The 27,501-nt window shown below is 40.2% G+C and overlaps 1 protein-coding gene and 1 long non-coding RNA gene across 2 annotated transcripts in view; one reads left to right on the top strand and one right to left on the bottom strand.

The window, feature by feature from the left end:
- The first annotated feature begins 111 nt into the window (after positions 1-111).
- On the top strand, positions 112-21,766 carry LOC118453751 (uncharacterized). The gene is made up of 2 exons (XR_004843434.2): positions 112-381; positions 20,992-21,766. It is a non-coding gene; the product is annotated as an uncharacterized LOC118453751 (long non-coding RNA).
- Positions 16,675-27,501, bottom strand: part of arb2a (ARB2 cotranscriptional regulator A) — a 162,490-nt gene continuing 151,663 nt past the window's right edge. Inside the window, exon 11 of the mRNA XM_006784093.2 lies at positions 16,675-19,161. Within this exon, the coding sequence (XP_006784156.2) occupies positions 19,004-19,161 (158 nt within the window). The 3' untranslated portion in view covers positions 16,675-19,003. The remainder of the gene's footprint in view (positions 19,162-27,501) is intronic.

Raw genomic sequence — 27,501 nt, 5'->3', positions numbered from 1 at the left:
CAACAATGACAGCTGTTCATCTGATAGTAACTTCTTTCCAAGTTTTCTCCCCACCCACCCCGGGGCCCCCGGTCTCTGTCTTGCTTTGTTGTTTTAAAATATGCATGTCTCTCCGGAATGCCAGTCACGGGTCCAAACTTTGTGTGTCCCAACCTCCCACATGATGAAATGATCCTTTTAAAGCGGGCTCAATATGTCTCAATCTGCACTCCTCTTCCTTCTCTAAAGCTTCTGGGTTCGGGACACAGCCCAGAAATATATTAATTAAAGCGCACTACTACGGACTTTTTTTAGCACTGAGGAAGAAGTGGTTGGATCAAGTCAAGCTCTGTCAACGACGGATGGATGAAGATTCATGGCAGAAAAAGCAAAAGAAGAAAAGTAAGGTTCATTTTGACGCTCTCTCTCTCTCCCTCTGTCAATTCATCTCCTCCTCTCTCGCTTTCCTTTGAGTGTGTGTGTGTGTGTGTGTCTGTGTGTGTGCGTGTCCCTTTTGCTCAGTGTTCGTGTGTGTTCCTCGGACTGAAACGGATAAAGCCAGGGGGAGTGAGCGAGAAAGAGAGAGAGAAGTCTGAGAGAAAGGGGAGGAGGGATGTATATATCCGTAAAAAGTGAAAGAGGATGGACGTTTGTCTATGTTTGTGTGGGTCCGTATACACGCATGTGTAAAGGCTTGTCATGACCAAGAAATGAATAAAAAAAAGATTGGCATTAAACTACAAAGTGCAGGTTTGCTCACTGGTGTGCCGCGTGTGTACAGTATATGAACCCTTGTTTGCGAGAATGGTGGCGTTTACGCGTGTGGAATAAACCACTACCGGGGAAGGAAAAAAAGGAAACCCGGATGGTCTGAAAGGAAATGCTTGGTTTTGAAGGGAGAACGCTTGATTCGGATGTAGCAGAGCGTTTCGGCTCATGAACTCCCAACTCCTTCTGTCATGTCTGAGAAGATGTGTGCATATTTCTCCCTGGCAAAGATATGCCTTTTACAACAGACAAAGACAACTGATCATGATTGATGGGGGGCTGTGTAACAATGAGCCGCTAAGTTTTCAGGGGAAATTTGGAGGAAAGTTTGAAGTGAAACCTGCCAACCTGTTGCTTCTGCTCCAAACATAACAGCAATATCAGCACCATAATAACATCCCGTGAGCCATGCAGCATCTCATCCCATCATAATCCACTACTCCAAAAATGTAAACATACCAGCAGTGGGAATCATTGGGAGACCTGCACAAACAAATTGAATTTAATTACTGTGTTCATTTATTAAATTCAGATACGTTTTAATAGACATCCCAACAGTCTGATTATGTCAACATATGGGAGGCCGTGCAGCAAGGCCCGGGCTTACATACCTGATAACGCCTGGGCTTTTCAGCAATATTTACGGCTTCTCTTTATAATACACTCCAGATGGTGAGTGACTGTGCCACCGCAGTCAGCGAGCTCCTCAATTTTTACTCAGCAGCATTTTGTTGCAATTACATCAGCGCTGGGACAGAATTTATTGGTGACCCACTTTCCCCGCATTATATGCATAAATGACAATTTTAAAAAGAAATTAAATTCGTCTACAAAAAAATGAAGTTTTTTTCTTTCTTATTTATTTTATTTATTTATTTATTTTTCGCACGTGACTTTCTACTATTAGGGAAAGGGGAAATAAAACACAAAAATCTCATTAAACACACTCTTCAAATACTCTCCTGTTCACTGCGTGATGGATTAATATGTTATAAAGACAAAACACACAGGCCGCATTCATGGCTGACCAATCTTTGTTGTTGCCTGTGCGGGGTTTTTTTTTCAGCCAGTCACTCAAGCAGAATAATGCGTGTAAAGATATAATCCACTAAGCCTATACTCTCTGTGCTCCCTTGCTATATTATCCACTGACAATAAATTGGCAAGCTTTTTAGCAGATATCCAGCGTCTCAACTGAAACACGTGCGAAATACACTTGCCAAGGGTTTGTGTAAAAATACAAAATTTGTTTATATATTGCATTACCACATTAAGTTTAGTATGGCATGATGAACGCAAGTGTGTCTGCTGTGGAATAATTCCAATGTTTTTTTTTTTTTTGAGTGATAATATAATCATAAACACATTATCTGAACTGAACAAAGCACATTTCGAATCATGAAATCATAAATCATCTATCTATCTATCTATCTATCTATCTATCTATCTATCTATCTATCTATCTATCTATCTATCTATCTATCTATCTATCTATCTATCTATCTATCTATCTATCTATCCGTTATAGACTGTTTAACTGTCAAACCTGCACCAGCTCATATTGTTGCTGTCGGTGTTCACCTGGATTGCTCAGAGAGGCTGCTGTAGGTCTATTATGATTAACTGAAACGAAGCATTGAAGGGTATTTTTCATGTATGCCACTGGGAACCGCTCCTGACAGTGGTAAGGTTTCCCATTGACTTCCTTAAGTCTCTGTGGTTGGATCTCTTTCTCTCTCTCTCCCGGCCACCTCAGAGGCTTGTTGATAAATACATGCCTTTTTTTCCATCTTACTCAGCACCATCCATCAAATTTGTATGTCCACGTTACACTGCTGCGCTTAGGGGAGAGCGGGGATGCCAGCAGGCGTGCAGAAACACACTCCAAATCGTCAACAAGGGATGCATTTCTGTCTCTACACAAACTAAATAATTACTTCGCACTTCGTTCTGGTCATGTTAACGTGGTGAACTGTCTTAAATCAGGTTATGCTAGGGTTATGCTGTTTTGGAGATTTAGAAGTGGTCTTCTGCTGTGCTCTGAGGGTTAATAACCTCTTCACGCACTATAACCACTGCGTTTTGATCCTAGTAATACGCTGGATAGAGCGGTTTTTTTTCCTGGCTTGCCCACGGCTTGGACCACTCTACAGAAGACCAGTCGCCCTGTGGTTGCAAACTCTTTGTGGCCCCACATACCGCCGCTGTGATTATAGAAGTGCCCCCTCTCCCTTGTTAAAGAAGCAAAGCTCTAATCTAGCCTCTATGTCGCCCCCAAAGCCAGCTTGCTATGTGTACGTGTGTGTCTGTGCGCGCGCATGTGTGGGGACAAGTGGGGGTCGGTCTGAGCGAGAGGAGAGAGGAGAGTTTAAAAAAAAAAAAAAAAAAAGGAAAAGAAGAAGAGGGGGTGGCGGGGTGGTTATAACGCAGTGGCCCTTTCCTTCGTTTGAGTGACACGACCCCTCTCTTCTCTTCAAAGGCCATGCAGAAATAAACGCATCTCATTTGAATGGCGATTTTCTTGGTGGTATTTTACAGCCAAGATTTCTGGAATAGGAATGTGTTTTTTTTCCTGCAATATTGAATTGGGATGGTTCTGGTGGCCGGGTATTCAATATTCCCATCTCTCCACATGCAGCATTCTGCAGTCAGTGTGGTATTTTGTCCATGACTACATCACCAACACTACCCCCCCTCCACTCCCGCGCCCCCCGCCCCGTCCAAATTCATTTGCATCCGCTGATGATATCAGTAAAGAATTGCTGGCACCATATGAGGCAGGGTGGGGGGAGAAGGCTTATTTGGATAAAACTGGACCGCAGAGTGGACACGGCCCTAAAGGTCAGTCGCCCATTCATGTTAAGGTGGCAGGGGGTGTGTGTGCTGGGAGGGGGTCGGCATGGGGTTGCCAAAGAGGCTTATTTGAAAGCGGGCGTATATTTGAGGCAAGGGAGTGAAAAGAAGTGGACCACAAAGCTCGTCATACTTCAAATACGCCCCGTCACATCTTCACTCTTTCCTTTCCACGCAGGAGGCGGGTATATAAAGTGGGGTCTCAATGCTATGGCATGGCCTGCAGAACGCGCAGCAGAAAATAAAACACGAGGACTGAAAAGTAGATCTTAGAGGTTTAGGTGTATAAAGAAAGTCGTCTCCAAGGTTCTCCTTTTAGTGCTTCCCTTTGATTTGTGCAAATAAAATACTGAATGAATTAAAAATAAAGAAGCCAGAGTGGTTATCAGAAAGCCCCTTTTTAATGCAGCTGATGTGGAGTATTTCACGTAACCTCGCGGGCTTGTTTACAGCACCATAATGCTGAAGAGATAGAAAACCTTTTCTGAGATGGTTCTTTATAGCACCAAAATAGGGCTTTGCTATGGAGCAAGCCTATAATTTTCTGATTACTAGGCTCTATGCTACAATTTTGGTAATAGTGCAGAATTTCAAGGATTTACTTGTGTGGCAAAAAGAAAAAAGCGGAATATAATGGTATGTGCGAGGTATATTTCAACAGAATCAACTGTTGAAATATACACATATATATACATATATATATATATATATATATATATATATATATATATATATATATATATGTATAGTGCCCATGCAGTCTAATCCTCTGTTTCACTACAAAGGATGTACAGCATCATCATATATACACCTACGCTAATATATATAATTTCAAAAGTATTTTTATACTTCGAGATCATGTTAAAAATGGAGAATCAAAATTATTTATTTTTATAGATTTTTCCACAAATTAAAACACTTTATAATAGGTTGATTGAGCTTTTAGAGATGTACTATTACTCTAGAGTGCTTTGTTTACATCGCCTATGCATTTCTTTATTTTTATATATATATTTATATGTATATACACCTATTGTGGACTCAGGTGACAAGGGGCCGCTGTTTGAATGAAGAACAGTGAAGCTTGATCACTTTAGATATATAGCTCTGCATTGATTGCTGCGCTAATAGAGCGTGTACCCACACTCGCGATCAAGCTTTTAACACTGCTATCATTATTCCTCATCATTATTGCTGCTTATACTGTATGTGGCTATAACTGCTATTGCTGTTATTGCGCCATCATTATCAGCAATGATGTTAAGGGAACACGACTTAGTTATGTCTTTGTATATGAAATAATGGCTGCGGTGAAGATGATTGGGTGGGTCGTTCCATAGGAGCATATTACTGACCATTTTACTCACAAGGTTCTGCTTTTTCTCGCTTTTAATGTGGAGAAAGACCAACCTCTTAATACCACCGAGCAGCAATAGGGAATCTCTTTCTTTCCTTCCCTCCGCATACATAAAATTGATTCCCAACTAAACCCTCGGCAGAAGATGTATTATTTGCTTTTGGTACAAATACACATCCCGAGTAAAATGTTGCGATTGAGGTTAAGAGTGATAGTATCAGTAAGTTTGTCAAGTGGGACAAATAGCAGTTCTTTGAAATGAATCCAAAAAAAGTTCTCCGATTTTGAGTTTGACCACTGATCTGCTGGTTTGCCACCTTGAACCCTCCGATGTCCAATAAAGTTGGATTCGGTGGAGAACAGTAACAGTAATAAATGAGTTTTGGTTGAGTAGTGTCTCACTCGTGTACAAGCAGTAAACTTGTTTGGAGTGTCTGAGAGCGCTAAACCGCGGTGCTTTGTTGTGGCGTCCCTCTGCGCCCCTGTGTGCTGTCTGCGTAAAGGCAGCCTCCCTCTCGCAGACCCTTCCACGGTGTCATTGTTTCTACCTTAGTTTGCTAGATGGCGCTCTGCGTTGTGGGACCCTCTGGCACAAGAAACGCCTCATACCCTCTCTCTCACTCTCTCCTCTCTCCTCAGCTCTGCTCTCAGCCCACAGTGCACGGCGAGCAGCCGAGCAGCTTTCCCGTGACAATTTTTTTAAACCAGACATTTTCGCAGCTGAAAACGACTTTAAAGCATATTCCACCGCTGTGTTCAGATACAGACTTTTCCAATTACATTACCCTGTGTCGACCAACATTTTTTTTACAGCTGTGGGGACACATCGATTAAAACCAGCGATCAGTAATGCATTTAATTGCAGTGGAAACTGATAATAACTCAGACTGTCACACCGCATTTGATCTTTTAATAATTGTTTGTTTCAGAAATGCAGCATTGCAGAACATGTATTCCAATTAAGTTTTAAATTATAATGAACACCATAGAAAGCCTTTAAATATTTTTAACGATTTCACTTTAAATTTAAATAAAGAGAAACACGCAGAATCAAAGGATGTAACAGTAAAGTTGGACTGAGACTCGCACACAGCAGAAATATCAATATTTTGGCCATGAGGAAAATCTATTAACGATAATGACACGTCATGTCTATAAGAAATGGCGTTTCAAGTGCAGTAATCCAAAACAAAGAACACTTTATTAGCCTGTAAAAAATAAAATAAATGAAAATTTATTTGAATCTAATTTGGCGTTTATTTTATTTTTATTTTATTTTATTTATTTATTCGCGGTCGTCTGTCAGACTTCAAGCAATTTTGGATTGGTTATTAGCAAGGAAAGGGGTCCATTGTTGTGTTTGCTGAGTGGTCCACTCTGCTCTAAGATATACTGCTGCAGTTACACTTTCACTAAATAGCGGCTTGTCGGTGTCTGACGTTGATGAATGTGCTGGAGACTTTGAGAGCCTTTTACAGCTGTCTTAAAAAGCGCCGTGGCCCCAGACCAGCTACAAACAGATCAGGTGCAGGGGTCTTAATGCGGGAGTCAGCGACAAAGAAACACACACTGTTGCACTGAAACGCAAATATTTTATTTTGAAAAAACAAGTTGGCTCTTCTTGTCGGTTGGCGTTGAGAGATTATCATTCTGAGATTACGAATTAGATTATAAATATAATTAAAACGAAGTTTTTATAAAACATGGATTTTAACCATCTTTCAAGTTGTCAACAGATCACACGAGGAATCCAGAAAATAGATTTCTTCTTATGTGGCTGAAGATGAACACAGTGCAAGTGCAGCCCATGTGGGCTGTGAGTCGTGGTTTTGGCTTTTCCCCCCTTCCTGTGACTTCATTTGCTCCTCGCATGAAGACGGTTAAGATACAAAGTGAACTCCAGTATTATGTTTGGAGTCAGCTGAGTCAACAAACTTGGATTATTTTTTCGATTAAGTTCTTTAAAAAAAATTACAGTTAAAAATAATTTAACTGTACACTTTAATGAGGAAAAAAGATTGATATATTTCACTGTCTGAGTAGCTCAGTAACCTCCTTTCCCATGAAATAAAGTGGATGACGACAGGGTGGCTTTCACAAAACACACACACACACACACACACACCACAAACACTCACACACACCACAAACTTGTGGGCATGGGCACAGAAGTTGCCGAATCCGGAGCTCACTTGGTCCCTCTGCTTTAAAGAACACTGACCACAGGCAAGGTTTCATGGCTGATTGAGCTGTATTATCCATTTGTTCTCGACTCCATCCCCAACTCACACACACTCACACTTCCTCCCCCGTTGGATCCTGGGTGGTGTGGCACAGCAGGCTCGCTTGTATACTGTATGAGGGGGGCTCCCCACCTGCAGCCCCTCGGAGGACTCAAACCCAGTCGGATTTTTCCCCGTTTCCTTCAAACCCATCATCTTTACTGCTATTTACATGAGCTAGCCTCCACATTATTAGCAAGCAGAGGGGAAGAGAAGGAAGCAGCATTTTTTTTTTTTTGAACAATAGGCACAGGTCCGTAATACATTTTGAGTGTTTGAGTAAGGCTCTCTTGGTATTTGTTTTCCACGACTTAACAAGCCATCATTTCAAACCTGCATATAGAATTGAAATAGCTCAGAGATCCCGCAGGCAAAGGGCGGGCTGTGAGTTCAATTAAGGTGGAATAATGCATGGGGACAAAGCCAATGATGACCTCGATTGAAATTGATCAGAAAACGAGACCAGAAAACGCATTCACGGGAAAAGAAAACACACGCACGCACACACAGTAGCCTCTTTGTTGTAACTGAATGTTACCTCTTTGTATCTGCACTAAGGCCTGTCTGCCTCTGTGAAATCGCAGGCTACTTAGATTTTAGAAATATTTCTAATTCCCGAATAGAAAGCTAAGATTTTAATACCACCGAACCTATGTCTAGACTAAGTCATTCATTGTATGACATCTCTTTCTCTCCTTCCTTAATCGAATTTGCCACATTTAAGCTGGTATGTGCGGATTTTGACGCATAAGCAGACATTTGGGCTCTATCCCTGGAATGACAGAGAATACGATGGTTTGTCATAATTTCTTAAGAAGAAAACAAGATATTTCACCACCACAGTGGGATTTTAACGAATTAAAATAACTCACTGCTTGCCTGTGATAAAAAGGTATGGGATTGAGGCGCATGCTTGTTAAGTAACTTGCTGTCAGTATAGTTAGCAGTGCTCTGATATGGACGGTGGCTGCAGAGCTTCATCTCTTGGGGTTTTAATTAACAAGCTGTCTCAAAGCTGTAGAGCTCCATCAAACAGCCCCTCGCTCTCTCTCGCTCACACACACTCGCTCTCTCTTTCTCCACCAGTAAATCCACCCCCAGTCAGTGCCTTGGGCTCTCTCTCAAACTTTAGACATTCTGGGTCCCAAATCAACTTGTTACCACAGTATGTGCACCAGCTGATAGGGTGTAACTACTATGAGAAGATTTGCAAAATATAAAAGCAAAAATATTTGCTCAGCATCTAGTTTCATGCACCGATGCCCACGTTTGTTCACCAGACGTCCACATACTGTACGTATTCTGTTAGGTTTGACTTCAAGCCTGAATGGCGCGTGGGGAATTGGTGCTTTCTCTGTAAGCTATTGCAAGGAATGACTTCCATCGTCTGTTTTCATACTTCTGTTTTTAATATATATATTAACTCTGCTTTGCTTCAGTCTGCAGAACATGCTCTGATCGATCCTATAAAATACTTGATAAACTTAAATAAGAATCTTTATCAGATCCCATATATTTATATATAAACACACAATGGCCTAAGTTACTTTAAGTTTACAGATTAAGATTTCATATTCATAATATATCACAGGCTTAAACAACATGCTGCTCTGTCATGTCTTTATCACCCAGTAATAAAGAAAAAAAGTTACACGTGCAACAAACCTTTACAAGAGAAAAAACCCCGCTGCTTAAGCTTCAATTATGCAGTAATAAACATGCAAATACGCCTTCATAACAATGTTAATGCACCCTCATTTATTAATTTCAGTCATTTTTAAACGAACATCTTATATTTCACCATGGCAACTATTTGGGTTTTTAAAAAAAAGAACGGAAAAAAAACTTCACCACTTCCTTTTCTAGTTGCTGGCAAACTTCTTTATGCCTAGGATCATTGCGATGAATGTGACCTGTTTGAAATCGAAGAATAGAGTCTTAAAGTGAGGGAAGTAATGTAGGGAAGGTTGTATCCCGTGAGAAAACTTAAAATAAAGTGTGCGTAAGTGTCACTGTGTGTGGTTTACATAGGTAGTCAGTGTAAACCGTCATCATCCTCTTGATGTTGATCCTCTACCACAGTGCTACAGAGTGTAAGCACTGGCTTCAGAAAAGATTTGTCTTTGGTAAAAAAAAAAAAAAAAAAAGAAACAAAATTTCTCTCTCTCTCTCTCTCTCTCTCTCTCTCTCTCTCTCTCTCTCTCTCTCTCTCTCTCTCTCTCTCTCTCTCTCTCTCTCTCTCAGCCTATAGTAAACTCCCACTGTGGCCCAGACGGGGGTAATTTGATAGCAAGGCAAGGTCAAGACAGTGCGCTGTCCATGGTACTGCGGCGGGGCAGGCTGGATGTTATCATCAAATTAGACAGGACAAGTTTCAAATCGATGCCACCCCCGGATGTCTGGAGACCGCCACCAGCAGTCGGAGTTAAAGTCCTAACAAGTCCCCCCTGACAGGTCAACACCTCAACACAAACACACACCTCTGATGCAGCAGCCTACAGGTCAGCAGCGCTGTGTTGGCGAGATAAGCACCAATCCCATTGAAGGCTCTAAGTGAAATATAGCTTTAGGTCCAGTACTATTCTGCGGGCCTGGGACTGGGATGAGGTTGGATATCATAATATTTTTTTTTTCAACCCATTTATTTGACGGTCTTTATTTATCATTGAGAGGAATACCGAGGATTATTAACAGAACACGCGCGCGCGCTCAGCCGCACACACGCACACACAAAGAGAGAAAGAGGGAAATAAAAGTTTTAAGTCAAGCTTATATTTCTGGATGAAGGGCTTTTTTTCCCCACTGATGATAACTGTCAGCAAAAAGGTTTAGCCAAGACAAAAATAGTATGCTTCCATCTTGACAAATTCAAAGAATGAGATGTTTAAACTGTGTTTTTGATGCATACGAACTCAAAAAAGAACACTCTCTTTTATAGTTTTTACATTAAAAAACGTTGCAATGCTGTAAAATATTCTTTTGCATAATATTTTTCTGAAATAAGCAGTGATTCATTTCTTAGATCCCATCGGGTACGAATTTTTTTTTTTTAAAAACTGCATCTTTTTTGTTGTTGTTTTTATAATCTAAACTGCAAATTGCAGGTTTTGCTATGAGTTCATCTCATTAATAATTGTTTGAAACTAACATTGCATGTGTTGGCAATTCTACTCTGCTTATTTTTATTATTATGTTTTTTATTATATATTTTTATATTTACGACAGCTCATTGCATTTCATTGAATACTAAATAATTAAAGGCGCGAATCTTCGCTGTCTTCGGACAAAAAGTGAAATCTTGGACTTTATCTAGCCTGTGAGTGTATTATGGGCTATGCATTATCCGTCTATTTGTGAAAGATCAAAAGTGTGTCGGAGTTGAGGGGGGATCTCAAAGAAGAGGGAAGAGGGCACTGATTAGAGATGCTGCCAATCTGTCACCCCCTGACAGCTTTTGCTGCGGGGATAAACAGCAATAAAGTCTAGATGGCCGCTGTGTTGTTAACTTCACACTCACTATCACACACACACACACAGCTCGCCACCGGAGGAACAGGTAAATTCACTCAGCTCCTCACAGCCCCCACCCCCTCGCCTATCATCGCCTCTGTCTCCCTCCCTGCATGTCAAACTACCCCTTCCCTCCGTCAAACTCTCCCCCTTTTCATCCTCCCTGCTGACTCAGGTAGCACACACAATGAGGACCTTAGCGACAAGAAAGGAAGCTATTCAACCGGATGGAGAGATTGTGGACGGAGGGAGAGGGAGAGAAACGTTATATTTGAATGGCTGATAAAGAAACGCAATAGATGGGAACAGAGTCTAAGCCGTCGGGATAGAAAGAAGGGGTTAGGCATCACAGAGCAGGCTGCAAGGTGACTGCAGGCCCTTTAATAACACAAGTATATTAACTCAGTTAAGCACTCACATTCAAAATGAACCCAGCTTCACTTAAGGGGCCCCGCGAACCCCAAAATGCACATAAAAACATACACCTGCCAATCCAAGCACCTATATTTCCTCCAAGCCCACCCCCCCTCTACCCCCCACCTTCCACCTCCCACCACTCCTCCTTCCCCCTACCCTTTTCCCAGCTGTCTATCATGGTGTGGCCCGGCTAATTTGAGTTCATTGGATGGCAATAACTTCATTTAGACCTTCATCTCTTTTTGGGGTGGATGTAATGAGGATGCAGGGTGCTGCCAGTGAAAGGACGCTCCCTCAGTAATAATAACTTGGATCTTATTCTTACCCCACGCATTGCCGTGTTTATCCTCGGAGGGCTGCGTCCACATGATGAAACTCATCTATAATGTGTGATTTAATATCGCCTTGCACTCTTTTTTCTCTCTCAGAGAATTTAAACCCAAAAGAGAGTAGACGGTCGGCAAGTTTAGGGTAGAAGTTATAAAAATAGTTGTTTGCTTTCTTCTTCTTCTTCTTCTTCTTCTTCTTCTTCTTCTTCTTCTTCTTCTTCTTTTGATCCACCATAACTTTTGTCAAAGCTTTCAGTCTAGACTGACTTTTTTTTCTTTTTGAAACTAGTTCACATAGAAAGATTTAAAAATATATGTGCATGAAGAAAATGTTCCATGTAATTTTCTAGTTCCGTTGCTTTGAATTATTTTGTGCTAATTTAAGAAATATTAAAATAAGCAACATTTACTGAGCAGGCCAAACTTCATATGGAAAAATGAGATTATTTGACACTGTCAGATAACTGTTCGAGATATGTGAGAAATGTATTTTCAAGGAGGTAAATGTGTCTTGGTAATTCCTTAAAAGACATTTTCATTTTTTATGTTTTACTTTGTATTTATTTATTTATCTCTTTTTTTTTCCCAGTGTAAGTCACGGCCCTTTGTCTAACCGCCATCTAATCGATATCTTACCACCTTAAATTCGATATTGATTCCGGGAGGGTTGTACTTTACGGGATTGAGGAAACACCTCATTATTTCGTTGCTTTAAGTGCAATAAAATAGTATACAGTCAATCTTCTTTTGATTGATCCGTTATCTCGTTGTTTTATTCTACTGTAATATTTGATATTTTTGTTGTTCCCTTTTATTACTATTATTATTATTATTATTATTATTATTATTATTTGTGATTTACCTTCTTAAGCAGAACCACTTCCGTTTCGATTTTAATTATATATATTTAATTATAGCGTTGTTTCTATATTATGGTTTAAATCTTTTTGATGTGATTGTGGATTACCGAGAAGATTTTATAATATTTAGTTATATGTGTATTTTAAATTTGACCGTATTCAGTTAAATATCGAAAATATGTTTTATATTGCGTTATTACTGTGTTATTCACATTCCGTAAAGCTTTTATTGTGATAGCGCGTAGATTAGGTCAGTCAGGCATAAATATAATTTTCAATAAAAGATTTACTAATTTAAAAAGGAAAGGATTCGTGGTCTGTGTGGTTTACAGCCTATTATCAAATATTTTTTGCTCTTTTATAACTTTGATGTCACTCTTTGGATTTAAATCATCAGGATAAACCGGGCAGCTGGTTGAGAAATAACGAATGTATATCGTAAGTAAACTTTTTTTGGGGGGGATAAAACATGACTGAGATCTGTGAGCAGGAAATTAATTCTCCTTCCCCTTTTATGGTGTGTATACACTGAGGAAATAGAGGGAGTCATTATGTCACATTAGAAAAAAAAACCCACGTGTGTAATTTAAAACGGCCACTTGCCCATATGATAATTTGACAAACTATGATGCCAATACACATTGTTTTTAAGTAATCAGATATCGACTCGCATTTTACTCTTAGAAAGGCCCAATCACAGGCCCACCTAGTGCCCCTTCATCTCGCCTGCCATTCATCAAGACAAAATGACCAATTTTCCCCAGTAAGTCTTCAGTGGCCTGTTAAAGAGGGCCAGTGAGCTGTGTTATACTTCCTTTCCTCCCTCCATCATCGCCTCTTGCCTAACATTGCCTTCCTGAAATCATCAGAGAGTATAGCCCCAAATCTTAAAAGTCAGTGCCCATTCTTCAAATGTATTAAATTTCAGAGGGTGTTTCTTTTACTGCAGGAGTCTTTAGGCCAGCAAAGTATCAGAGGAGGTGTAATTGAGGGGGCGGTGAGGGGATAGAGTAGCGGTCCGCCTGAAAGCTGCTATTAAAGCCAAATGGACTGAACACCGTAAAACGGCTCTGCCAACAGCTGTCCCACAATCGGAGTATTATATGCCAGGATCCTCGAGAACGCACCACACACACATTAGGCCATGCTGCTGATGTAGTGGCTACTTGTAAGTATCAGACAGCAAAGCCAAGAAAATAAAATACCAACGAATAACCACGAGAATGTCCCGATAATATTCGTGTTATATTCCTGTGGGTACTTAGGGGTAGCTGCGCTTCTTGGTGATTTTGGTCTCCAAAGGCATTTTTCACTTCTGTATAAGCCCCGATTTTCTTATAATGACCTGGGGAATTGCAATTTTGCTGGGATAGCCGGATTGCTTTGCATATTTTCACCCATTATGGTTATATTAGTGGGGGTTTTTTTCATAAGAAACTCCAAAACAGGTAGAAGCACAGTCTGGATAATATTATATGTGCGTCCGTCGATTAAGCTCAAAATTGTTATATGTTAATCATTTTTTTTCTGGGAACGTTTTGCTTAAAATATGCACTGCTGAATAATAATAAAAAAATATATGGCTAATATCTCACATATCAAATGATCCTCAATTTACAAAGGGATTTTTAAAAAATAAATATTTGCAGTTTATTTGGGGGTGGTGGGTGGGAGAGACTTCAACCTTTAAGAACAGCTCACTTTAGGAGCTCTCTTGATGCAACACTTCTGACCAAACTTTGCACCTTACAACTGTGATGCACCTTCCTTATCTTGGTTATAGTCTTTCCGAAATTTGATGTCTTTGTCCCCAAGTGTTGTTTCAGACTGCGACTCCTTATAAGGATCCTAAGCAGAGAGGCGATTGGAGAGGAGTTGTTTTCCAGTGGATTAAATGGTTTCTCTGCAAGTCAATGAATATGTAATGACGTCTAACGAAACCGGCCAAAGAACTCTGTGCTCTTGTATACTGGGCTTATATTAATAACCTCATCAGCTGAGGGAAAACGTGATATAAAGTTGAGAAAGAATATAGGGGGAAAGGAAGTGAAGGAATACAACTTTGAATGCATCAAGTCTAAGCCAATTTCCCCAGTGTTTAGATTAAATATATATATATATGCTCAAGTCCTGAGACGGAAAGAGAGAGGGCAGAGAGAGGTTCTTATTTGCGACGAGAGGGAAGGGGTGGATTTACATTTTTGAAACTGATTTGGAAATATTGTTTCTGATAAGCAGTCATGCCAATAATGTAATTGAATTGAATTAATAAAAGGAGAGGCGAGATGGAGCGAAAGAGGGTCCCTCTACCATGATTGTGAAAGATATTTTTTTCCTTAGTATACCCGATAAAACATTGATTGTTGCAGTTAGTTGACCCGTAAAATTTGGGGGTTAGTTTTCTCCTCTGAGCTGAGCATATAATTATGCAAATAGTGATCTGACAGTGATCCGCTGGAGAGTGTTGGAGGAGTGTATGTGTGTGTGTGTGTGTGTGTGTGAAGGGGGTTGTCAGAGGGGTGACATTCCAACTTTGCCTAATGCCTGGTTCCTTTGGAAAGAGTTCATCTTCTGCAGGGATGGCGTGCATATCAGAGGGAACGGGAGCAAGCAAGCGTGACAACAACTCTCTTAAAGTGAAAATTGAAATATCAGGCGGTGGCAGCACACTGGTTCCCCAACTTTTCTTTCATTCTTTCTTTTCTTTTCTTTTTTTTTTTTTAATGTCATGGTCCCCACCCCTTCTCCCCAAAAAGCTGACATTACAGCACAGACCCCCCGTTTGGCAAGATTTCACCCTAAAGCTCCGCAGCTGATGTTATTTTTTTATTTCTTTTTTCCCCTGTTGCAGATATGATTCAGTGTGGAGCTGTCTGTTACACGAGTTGACGACACCAGCTGGGAGAAAGTGAATCCTTATAGCTTAATCAAATCAGACATACCAATACATTCACACGCTGGGCCTGCTTTTATCGAGGGAAGAGATAGAGGAAATCAGGCTTTCTGGGTTTGGTTTGGAAATCCTTCAAACGTCAAGGTCCAACTTATTCTTCTTTTCTCCTTTTTTTTTAAGGAAACACCGAAAAGGCGTAAACTAGCGCCAGACAGACAGACATACAGACTGACAGACAGAAATCGTCGTCGTCATGGGGGCGCCCATAGAAGTGAATGACCAATGAGAGAAAGTTTGTCTGCTTTCTCGCAACTTTCGATATTTCAGCATTATCTGTAAAATAGCCAAACACTTAACAGTCTATGAACAATTAAGTCTTAAGGCGCACTAATTCGTGGTCGAAAATATAATACAACCCCCCTCCTCCAAACATGTATTAATCGGGTGCCTTTGATGACAACTGACTGGAGGTCCTAATTTATGATACCACTACATCACTGCTGTGGACAGAAGGCGGGTTATTTAATTAAACTCAGAAAATTCTCGCTAACACGAGAGTGGGGTTTTGCCTTTTCAATATCGCAGAGCTGTGAAGTTACATACATATCCCGAGGAAGTTCTAAACACATTTAAGACGGAAAGTCGAGCCTAATTCACTTGTGTGTGTGAGAGAGAGCGCGAGTGAGAGAGAGCGAGTGTGTGTGTGATTGAATGCCTCTCTTTAATCTGCGCTCTGACACTGTGTGAGGGGGACTCGCCTGGTTCCACTTGTTGTTTCGGGGGTTAATGGAAAAGATTTCTAAAGATTTATTGAGGGGGCGTTTAATGACCTGATCGGTTTCACCGTGTGAAAACAAATGATGCCGTAAAACCTCGCTGAGTTAGAGGGGGCTCAGTTTGCCTAAATTAACGACCAAAAAAAAAAAAAAAAAAAAAAAAAAAAAGGCATTACAGTTTATAGTTTGTTTTCCCTCTGACACACGTATCGCTCAGTTTAACGCTCTGTCTCCAATACCATTACCTTTAAGGATTTTTTTTTTAAATATGCACAATTAAAGTTATGACCCGTTTCACTACAGAAACAAAGCAGCACAGCTATAGTAAAATATATATTTTTGACAGTTTAGAAAACTGACAAAACACGTGGTCGACTGTTTGGTAGCAGAGGCATGTTTGGTGGTTAGTATTGATTTCATGTTTGGAAAGTTGTAGATACAACGGATGTGACTTCACTTGACTTTTTCCACTTCACTTTACGCGTTCAAAGCTGTCGTGGCCTGTCTGCCTTGTGGAGTTTTTCTTATGGTTTTCTAAATAAGTAACGTGCGCAATAGCAGCCGTGAAAAAGTCAGGACGATTAGCGCGTCCATCCCAAGAAAACAAAGAAGAAGAAAAATGAGAAAAGGAAAAAAGGAGAAGCACACGGTTTAAAAATCAAGATTTAAAGTTTATTTGCTTTGTTTTAATTGGTTATTACAACAATGAAATCATGTAAAAGTACAGTAATTGCTGTGCTGCAGAAGCGTCGAAAATAATTAAGACCTTCAAAACTGAAATGGATCAAAAGAGAATGAAACTATTTCAGAATACAAGAAAAAAATGAAACCTGGCAGAAAACTTTCAGTTTCATAAAACCAAAAAGCTTGTGCTGTGATTAAACAAAATAGGCGTGTTTCTCAATCCAATGCAACAAATAATAAACCATCTGCAAAAAATAATGACTTCAAGAACAATTGGCGAAAATATTCCCCTTTTATTTCCAAACTGTGCTTTGGATTTAGGCTGCTCTTACATCTTTAGTTCCCTTCACATATGGCTTGCTGGATATTATTAAAAAACAAAAAAAAAAACAGTGAGCAGAATCTTGTTTATTCCTAAGGCAACAATATACAAATTGTAGAGTGAAAAATGAACTGATCATAGTTGAAAAGGAGAAAGATGAGCAAAGATATCTTGAAATGAAACTCATCAAATCAAATAATAAGCCAACTTCTTTTGCTGAAACCTGGAGAGATCTAAATCAAATTAAAAGGAAATTAGGCCTGCAACCATCAGCCGCACTTGTCTCATTACAGCAGAAAGATAATCCACAAAAGCCTTCAACCATACACACAGTGGGCAGAAAAGGCAGGATTTCAGTGTTCAGTGTGGAAGTTTAACAATGGAAACTGTTTTAAAAAAGGATAGAAAAGGGTAGGAATGTTTGAGAATGTGTGTCTAAGGTATCATATGATTTAGTATGCAATTTGGGGGTTTACTAATGCCATGACACATTAGAAATGCACTCCATTAAGCCTTGAGTGCTTTATAAAACATACCAGCTTTATGGAAAAAAAGATCATGTTTAAGACACGCAGTCAGATTATGTGCAGCTGAGCAGGGAGCTGACTTTGTCACTTCTAAGTACACAAGAAGAGTACTTTGGTGCGAGGAAAAAAACTGATATGTTACATTTCTCCAACATCTAAGGAAATATCATTCCGGCTTAGAATAATATTGAAATCTTGGATTTCATGACATGTGTAAGGCAATATATTGAGGCTTTATGAGTGTTGTGAGCTGACTTCTGGCTCCTGTTAAAATGAGATATCTCACGAACCCATTTTGATGCCTGACTTTAAATGATTTTAAATATGCTCAGTGTCCTGAATTTTCCATATTCAGAACAGGTTGTGTTTGTTTTATTTGTTTCATCACATCCAATCAGCCACAGACATCAATTTCAAGGATATCAAACTGGAAAAAAAGGAAAAAGTATATATATTTATAATAACCAGAGAAATAAGCTCTCCACACTTTTGCAAATCAAACTCATAGATACACTAAAGTAAACACTTACTCACTTACTTGCGCTGAGAAAATATTGGCTTAATATTAAAAAATAAAATCATAGTCATAGTGTCTGTATGAGACACTGCCTTCAAATTTCAGAAATTACGAAAATTCTCTCTTATTATAATAACTGCAATTCCAAAAAAAGAAAAGAAAAAACAAACAGCTTAGAATCACACTCACAAATCTGAATGAGAAAAATGAGGTTTAAAAGTTTTTTTTGATTATGTGTGAGTGAATGAGTCAAACAATAATTATGAAGCAATCAAAACAACTGCTGTTAAACAAATGAGTTAAGAGTATTCACTCTTATTAAAAAAAATACTTGCGGTCGGTACAGGATTTAAAAAACTGAAATGATACCAAACTTACCACAATGTACCACACGGCATGAGCTAATTTCAGGGTGAGTGGTCCAGGCTTTAGGACCGGGGGGGATGATGGAGAGGAGACTGAGCGGTGCAGACTGGAGGGCAGGCGGGGCATTAGCTCAGTTCAGGCTGATGTCAGGACAATTAGAGGTGCACCACAGCGCATTGTGCACAGCGCCTGTCAACCTTAATCTCTGCTGCTGTGGCCCGTACCCGCAGCCAGGCCACAGCCCACGGGAAGCGCTAACACTCAGGCCCATATTGCTTTGACAGTTGCACTCAACCAGAAGTAATGCAAAACGTTATTGTGATGTATACACAGTGACCCTGTACTCTTGTCTCTTACAACAAGAAGGCTATGCGTGTGCAGAGTCAGGAAGGGCTGGGAGGAAGAAATGACACTCGGGGAAAACAGTGGGGAAGGAAATCTGGTAGGAGGTTACAGAGGGAGAGAGAGAAAATTAAAAAAAAATATCAGAGGACCTTTTCTGCACTTTAACCTCTGCGCCCTCCCCAAATCTCCTCTTGTTTCGAGTCACTGTTGATGGTTCTCTACAAATCTTGGTGCTTGTTTTTGTGGGAGCCACTGCGTGTGGTAACAGAGTTGGAGGTCTCTTCTGCCTCCTCGCCTTCTTTTGCATGAAACTCACTGAAGAACCTGAAGATAGAGTCGAAACTCATCCAGGAAGTCAGCTCATGCCTCTCTGTGCCTGCGTGGAAAAGATAAGCACAAGTGCATACCAAGATATTTACTGACTGTAATGTTATATGAAAGGAAACACATGATCACTGCTAATATAATTTAAATTAAAGCTCTGCATTCTATATACTTACCATGGCAACGTAATAAGTGAAAAGAAACGGACACTATTACATAAGATTTTTAGTCTCGTAAGATTCACAAACTCCCACAATGCTCCGTGCAGACCTAAACCCTTATGTGTGAGAACGATGGCAGCCTATGACCTGTTAGCCCAATGGGATAGCCTTAATATGTTATTCAAGCGGATACCTGATAATCAACAGCGCTGCACAACCAAGGAGATGGAAAGAGGTCCTTCCAACAAAACTAGATATATACACAATGGGTGCACTAAGTGAAACCAGTGGAGCGGTAGTCATTCGTTCCAAAGGACTAATTGAGAAAAGGCCAGACAGAAGTTGGAGAGCGATAACTAGTGAACATATCAGGTGGTCTGGCAGTGACGGGGGGAGGCAGAAGTGCAGGGTTTCCCTCTGACCTTCTCCAGGTTAGCAAGTTCCCAAGTTGGGGTCACGCTGGAGCTTGAAATCTGGTACATGCGCGTCAGGTTCCTTAGGGTTTGGATGTCACAGCCGAGCCTTTCAGTTTGATAGCTCAACTTGATGGCAGAACACCTTGGCTGTGCCATCCAGTTGAGCTAGAACTAACAAGTTAGTTGTAACACGGAATGGTTTGTTTGTGCCACCTCTGGTTAGCGTCTGACTGCAACTGAACCTGAAAAATGGTGTCCTGCAGTTCACCCGATGCCTGTTATTAGATAAAACTAAGAGTTTCATACTTTGATAGATGGATCTCAGACATGTTTGCACACAGAGGAATGGAGGAAATCAAGAGTGGCTGTAAGGAGCTTTCTTTTGTGAATCTTTATTTTCACCTCTGCATCTGCAGCCTTTTCTTCTTAGGGACTTGCATTTGTTCGAAACAATATTACAATGACTTCCTGTAATTTTCCTGGGAGCATTTAAAAAACAAAAAGCAGTTAATGATTTAGAGCTGCTTGAAAAAAAAAAAGACCGTCCCTGGAGAGAAAAGTCGATAACCACAGCCCTTCTCAATGAATCAAATCTCTACAATATACAGACATACCTTTTTACCTCGGTTCCTTTTCTCAGTGCCTTTCACTTTCCATCCTGGCTTCCTCCTCTCCCCACAGTGCACATCGTATCAGCTATAAAAAGCTAGACTAGAAGGCCGCCGGGATACAATTAGGAAGCAACTTAAAGGCTCTCACACCATAGACAGCCCTCTGATGACCACTGCACTGACCCCATGTTTATTAGATTGACCCTTGCCTGGAAGCATTAATGGAGATGGTGTGTGTGCATGTGTGTGTGTTTATGTGTATGATTGTAAGCAGGTATAGGGTTTTGGGCTGAGAGGGAATTTGGGTTCCAGGTACCAGTGGTATGTTTGTGTGTGTGTAATTTGTGCGTACGAGTATATAAGGGGGTTCTCGATCATTCTGAGACAGGGGTTTGCACTGCACGCTATATAGCAAGCAGATGGCCGTCAGTGCCTTGGGTCAAATTTACTGGCCTGGCAATCATGGTAGTCAATAACCCAGCACTCCCGGTGACTCCACTACCTGTGTAGGGCTCATCATAACACCTATCTCTGGAAACAAAGACACAGCCCTCTCACACCTCTAATCTATCATTTATATCCAATTTGAGGCACTGTGATCTTTTTATTCCACCTCTTCTATTCTCCCCGTCTCATTGTTCTCTCTCTCACTTGTATTTTTACTTCTGTTTTGTCTCTTTTCTTTTTTCTGCAGAAGCGATCAATGCCGCAGCACTTTCCAGTTCATCTTGAACTAGCGGTGAACTCCAGAATGCCGCCAGCGTCTCCACCCTATCCCATCGCAGTTCAGGGTCACCAGGGGGGTGTCTCTGTGCCGATATGCAAATAAGCCCGTGGCCCTTCAGTGACTCTGGCGTTAAGCTCCACCCCTTCTATATGGTAGAAGCTTTGAAATAAAATCCTCTCCCCCAGACAACCTTCGCACACACACAGATATAAACCCACTCTCATGTAGACTTAAACAGGCCTTTAAAACTTCCATCCATTCCTCCTTTAATAGCCAAAGCGTGTTGAACCTAATGGATGTTGTCATAGCTGAGATGTGACCACTGATTTAGAGGAGGAACCCCAGTGACCAGGCGAAGAGACAGAGACAGAGGGAGAAGAAGAAGACAAGCGAGAGTTATGTCAGCTACACCACAAATCAAAGTAATATCTTTTAAAAATTGTGGAAATCGATGGTGTCATCTAGCTGTATCTTGTGGGTAAAGGAAACCCATAAACACCCAATTAGCTGATAAGCAGACTGTTTTTTTTTCCTTTATGAAGAATCGATTTTACGTGTTGGCAAAACAGCGTACAATGGACAAAGAGCTCACCCTTTTTAACTGTAACTTGTATCCTGTATTTAAACTAAAGTACACTGTGTAACTGTTTCGTACTTGTGAAACAATTAAGTTGCATGTACAGATTTTAACAAGTTTACAGTAATGACATTAGCCTAATAAAGTTTGTTTTAAACGCAATAACGGTTTCATTCATTGCCGTTTCAATAATGATGCTGTCGAGCTCCACGACACTGGGTATCGTCACGGGGAATACAGAAAATTGTCTTTAGTTTTAACAGTGTTTATAATTACACTGGAGGAAAAAACAAACAAACTTAGATTAATATTGCACGTAATGATGACCTGCAGGTAAGGCAACGCATACACACGACGATGTTTCACTGTTTCCCTGTTTCACTCTAAGGCAGCAAAGAGCCGGTACAGAAACATGTCCTGTGCTGAGAGCTCCCTTATGTGCTCTGTGCTCAAGTCATGGAGCAGTTTCAATGTAGCGCCTGACCAGTGGCCTGTGTTTGACCATTCTGTGTGTGTTGTTTGAGCCTGGTGAAGCTGCCTCATTATGTGACAGACAGAGAAGAGTATTTGATCCTGGATATTTGGCCTCCTCTTCTCTGTCACAGCCACTGGAGCCCTCTCAAGGTAATTGACTGACTGTTTGATCTCCCTCTGACTCTGCGCTGCTACAAGATGCTGCCACACACACATAAACACATTCATCAATTGTAAGTGTCTACTCATGGGTGGAACACACACATACACACATGCGGGCACAAACACACACGTATACTCACGCACACAGTTGTTATCACTTGTGTGCAGTGAGGTAAGGGAACAGAGGAGGAGATTTTTGAGCTGAAAACAAGGAAATTCCTCCATAGCTATGGGCCATGCTTTCTTCCCTGCGTACCAAACGCTGCATGCTGTTACAAATGGTAATCGGCTCTGATTGTCACAAATTTCAAAACAAACGCTAGGTGACTGAAAAGCCAAAGTGACGCCCCAAGTGATACTCCAACAGGAAGTGCAAATCAAAGCATGCCGACTATAATTAGGTTCCATCTGGGCTACATTATTTAAAGCCGCAGCAGTTAATTGCTTGTGTACAAATGGCCTATTTTATTTGAATCAAACTCTTTTTTTTGTGATTCGTAATTACACTGATGTGAAGGGGGCATATCTCTTTGCCTCACTTATAATATAAATCCATATTCAAATTATTAAGAGTACTTTGAGGCAGGGGGAATGTAAAGTGATGATACTTTTCTTTGTGAGAATTGAATTTCTTTAAACAATTATGACTGCTTAATCAAATATGCTGACATTTGGGTTAAACATTTAATGAGCTTCAATTAAAAAAAGGAGATGAACAACGATATAATCACGGAAGAAAATATTTAAAAAAACCCGAAAACCTAACAAGACTAATATACATGATATTATTTCACGCTGAAGCAAACATTTTCTCATTTCCTCTTGTCAACGTTTTCATAAAAAAACAAAAAAAAACAAACAAACCCACAAACAGTGTATTATCTTATCAATTTCCTATTGACGGTAACCTAAGCTTTTGTTTTATCTCGATGTGAGGTAGAGCAGTGCACTGTGGTGCGGGCCTGGGTTGGTTGTAACCTTAGTCAGGCAGCTGTTTGTGGAAACTATCTGTTGCATGGATCAGCGGAGGAGAATCGCTATCTGTATCCTGGTTGTCAGACGATCGGATTTCTGTCCCTGACGCTCTCTGATATTAGATGATCTTCCGAGACTACGTGCGCAGTGTGCGCTGGCACTGTGTGTTTGCGTGTGTCTGGTTGTCCACATGCAGCACACATAACTGACATACAGTCAGCTATGCTTGTTGTCACTTTGCTTGCCAACATGCCTAAAGGTCAAGAATGTCATTTCGTCCCACATGGCTGTCTGTAAAGGGGGTGTGACATGTTGCCACAGGAGACGAGGTCAAAGAGAGCCCGGGCAGGTGACAGGTGGTCTGCAACACCACCAGAGCAGCTCTGTCCTCTGTAACAAAACATGAAGATTATGTTTTCAGTCAAAAAATGTATTAAATTAAATTTTACTCTCCAACCCATTCCCTGCCACTATTCCCTAATCTCCATTTAGGATGAAGACAACAAATCCAGGAATAATCAGACTTTTTCTACACTGTGTGTCTTCAAATAAAAATGAGCTTGATCGGAGCAGAAACAGCCGTAAATACATCAAGACAAAGATACTAAAAAACAGAACCCATTTCATCAAATCAGTAATACCACTGTTGCTTCTTGACTTAAATTCATTTTTAATGCTTGTTGGTAAGTGGGGTCTGCCCAGCCCCCGTCTCTCTCATACTGCTTTTAATTACTTTGCTTATTATTGTGTGTTGTTGTTAGACAAAAACAAGGCAGAACTCATTACACATCCAGAGATGAGAAACCTGAATCAGTACCTACAGGGGCCGCTGAGGGGGCTCTGTATTTACTTAGAATAAAATGCAAACAGAAGAGAGACATAGAGAAACAAAACCGAGTGAAAACACAGTAAGCGGAGGATATCACATTAACTGGTTGAAATCATGACCACACATAAGCTACTTTGAATTCAAGTAGTTCATATGGAGAGTGGAACTTGTGACAACAAAGACTGCACAAAAGACAGTGAAATTCTGTATTTTTTTATTACTTACTTCTCATTTTGTTAATCCCTCCAGCCTGTTATGTTTCCTCCCTACCGAGACACTGAGATTGCACTGAGTGCTTTTTTTATTTTAATGTGAATGAGTGGCCTTGGCCGTCATAAAGGACCCTTGCTTTTATGGACTTGGAGCAGAGTATTTACAAGATAACCCTGGTCCAAGGACTGTGCAGGCTATTTGATACCAGTGTCAGACTCTCCTGACTCTTCTTCAGTAAAAATCGAAGCCTGAATAATCCTTTGCCTCTACAGCACCTCTCAATGTCAGTTGTTTTACTCATCTCTGCTTAAAAGGGTTGCGATATTTTGGAATATGTGCTTAGCCATCTGCGTGTCGCTTTAATCAACATTTTGTATGCACCTTTTCTATCTATCTATCTATCTATCTATCTATCTATCTATCTATATAAATACTGCACTCAAGTTTACAAGTTTAATGTGAAAAAAAGCTAGCTCAACAGTTAGCTCTTACAGAAACAATTGGTAAGATGTAGAATAAAATCATTCAATTAAATTCACAAATGAAATTAATGAACCACAAAATTATCATAAAACATTTAAAACTTTAAACATATGTGAATTGGGGGCATCATTTGCATGCTATTTGGAAGAATTGGCTTGCTAATTTATTTATGGTGACAAAGCAAGAAGAAAATTAGTATAGAGTCAGTGACAAAGCTATTTAAAATATATGAACTAGTTTTGACAGTATAGTCTGAACCTTCTGTTCTCTAATTATTAAAACACTAAGAATTGTATAAATTTGTAAATGCCTAGTTGGGTAATAAAAAAATTTGAAAATTATCAGTTGGATACACAAATTTTCTTATGCCCGTATGACACGTCCAAGTTTAATTCCATTTTTGTGTGTGAATTTTACAACATAGTATAAAGTCTGCACATGTACCTGTTGATTAGGTGTGAATATGTGACGTAAACACACACACACACACATAAAAAAAGAGAAAAAGACTGAGTGTACATGCACATGTATGTTTATGGAAGGGCCTTGTTGGGAGTGCCACCCAGACATTAACACTGTAAACAGTGCAGGCCTCCTTCCCTGTCCGGCCCCTTTGTTCCATCTCCGCCACCATTGGTTGGGACTTAAATGGCAAACACTCGGGGGCTGCTAGCTCGCCTGACACGGTTTTGTTTTTGGCCTATTGAGGGGCAATGGAGAGCTTTTGTTTCTATGCCCAGGCACAACGTGTCTCAAAAGCAGCATGGCTGAAAAGAGAGGCCCCCACAAAGACTGTGCATTAGTGGAGGCACTACACGCATGCATATACGTGCAACTCAAATGGTTACCAAGCACGGACACACACACACACACACACACTGACACACACAATGCCTTGCCAAGGGTAGGTTAGGCCAGGCAACTTTGGCCAGACAGGATGGAAAAGATGGAGTGGGGTTAGAGCATGCGCACAAGAGAATATGCTAAATGCCAGACTGCAAACTTACTACTTCACTACATTTCATTCACTCCTCATTCACATAAACACACAAACACCAATAGTCCACTTTACTGCAGTAAAATCTGCTGCACAAACCTCTCTTGCACTTCCAAGACAACACCAGGCATAGAGAAACACACACAGCAACACATCTACGATATTAGAAATACACACATCACTCAGTCACAAAAGAGTTGAAGGAGGACAGGGCTAAGAGAGGCCCCCTTTGCACCTGTAAGAAAGACAGGGCGCATTCAGAATCGGTGGTCTCAGAATAGACAGCCTTGAGTGTGAGAACCCCCATTCATACAAGGCTATGGTGATCGCACACACCTTCATACAATTCTCATTCACAACACATGTTGCCTAAGGTCTATAGAAGAATCTAGCAAGGGGACTAACAGTACCAGTGTAAGATTGATGCAATGCATGGTATAATCATTATCCAGCTAAAAAGCAGTATACACTGGCAGCAGAGAATTTGCAGCATATATATCAATATGCTTTGTAAAGCAGTCTCCCACTTGTTTTCTTTATATCAACCACATAATCATATAAAAATTTCTATCACACTACACCCGATGCTTACATTGGATACACCGACAAAAAATCCCTTGTTTCTTCACAACATCACCGGTAATATTGGCAATAAAAAAGTATTAAGTGCCTTGTAGATACAATTGCCATGACTAGCAGTTTGCTTAAATGGAAATAATCTTTGTGTTGTGAATGCAAATCATTTGTAGGATATACAATGACACATATACATATATAAACATATATGACAAAACCTTTGTGCACTATTACTTTCAAGCCAAACAATTTAAAATTCAAGCATTTTTAAATGACTGTGCTATTAAGTTAACAATAGTATTCTCCCTTATGAATAAGAAACAAATCCTTTAGGGACACTACATTAAGTAAAAACAACAAAATTGGATACAGCTGTGATCACTGACACACAAGTTGAACACATATTTGATTTCTTATTGGACAGATTCCATGAACATATAAATTCAACAATTTTCAACCTGTGAGCTCAGTTTAAGTACTTGTTTGCATCAGGCCCCCACATGGAAAAGAACTGCTCGAGTAATTTTAAAATTTCATTGTGAGACTTGTACCAGATGGAAAAAGGATATAGAAAGATCCGTGGTCATAAAAGAAAAATAAAAACAAGCCATTAAAAAGTCAAAACACGGTAGCAGCATTAATCAAGAGGTACATAACTACTTAACTATCGCTAATCAGAGCTGCTGTGGATATCCTCTTCAAGTGATGCCAACCATAGTACACCAACACTATTTAGCCATGAAAAATGGACCTTCAGACTTGCTCCCGGGGTCATATGACAGCTTACAATGTGCAAAGCATTGCACTACATAAAACTATATGGATTATGTTTTTTTTAAAAAGTTTGTTATTATCAGCTAGAAACTGTCAGAACAAACTTTGCTAAAGAAGATGAAAATGTGCACATTCTTTGTCCAGCTCAAGATAAATTTAAGTGGCCAAACATGTTGGGGTCCAACATGTTTGGCGTGAATGCATAGCCCTGACAGTGAAAGCATGGAGGTGTAAGTGTGATGATATCAGTATGCATGAGTGCAAAAGGCGTTGGGATAGATTACGTTTTTAGATGCCATGCCACTATAAATACCTGCTGATACACAAAAATACTGGCTAACATGATGACTCAGTCCCCGCAGGCTTGACAGGAGAAGAAAATTCCAGTATATGATGATGGTCCAAACCATACTGCCA

The sequence above is a fragment of the Neolamprologus brichardi genome, chromosome 12, assembly GCF_056152115.1.
Source record: "Neolamprologus brichardi isolate AB-2024 chromosome 12, ASM5615211v1, whole genome shotgun sequence".
Lineage (NCBI taxonomy): Eukaryota > Metazoa > Chordata > Actinopteri > Cichliformes > Cichlidae > Neolamprologus > Neolamprologus brichardi.
Note: the sequence above shows the minus strand (reverse complement) of the source record. Positions and strands in the feature narration are given on the sequence as shown.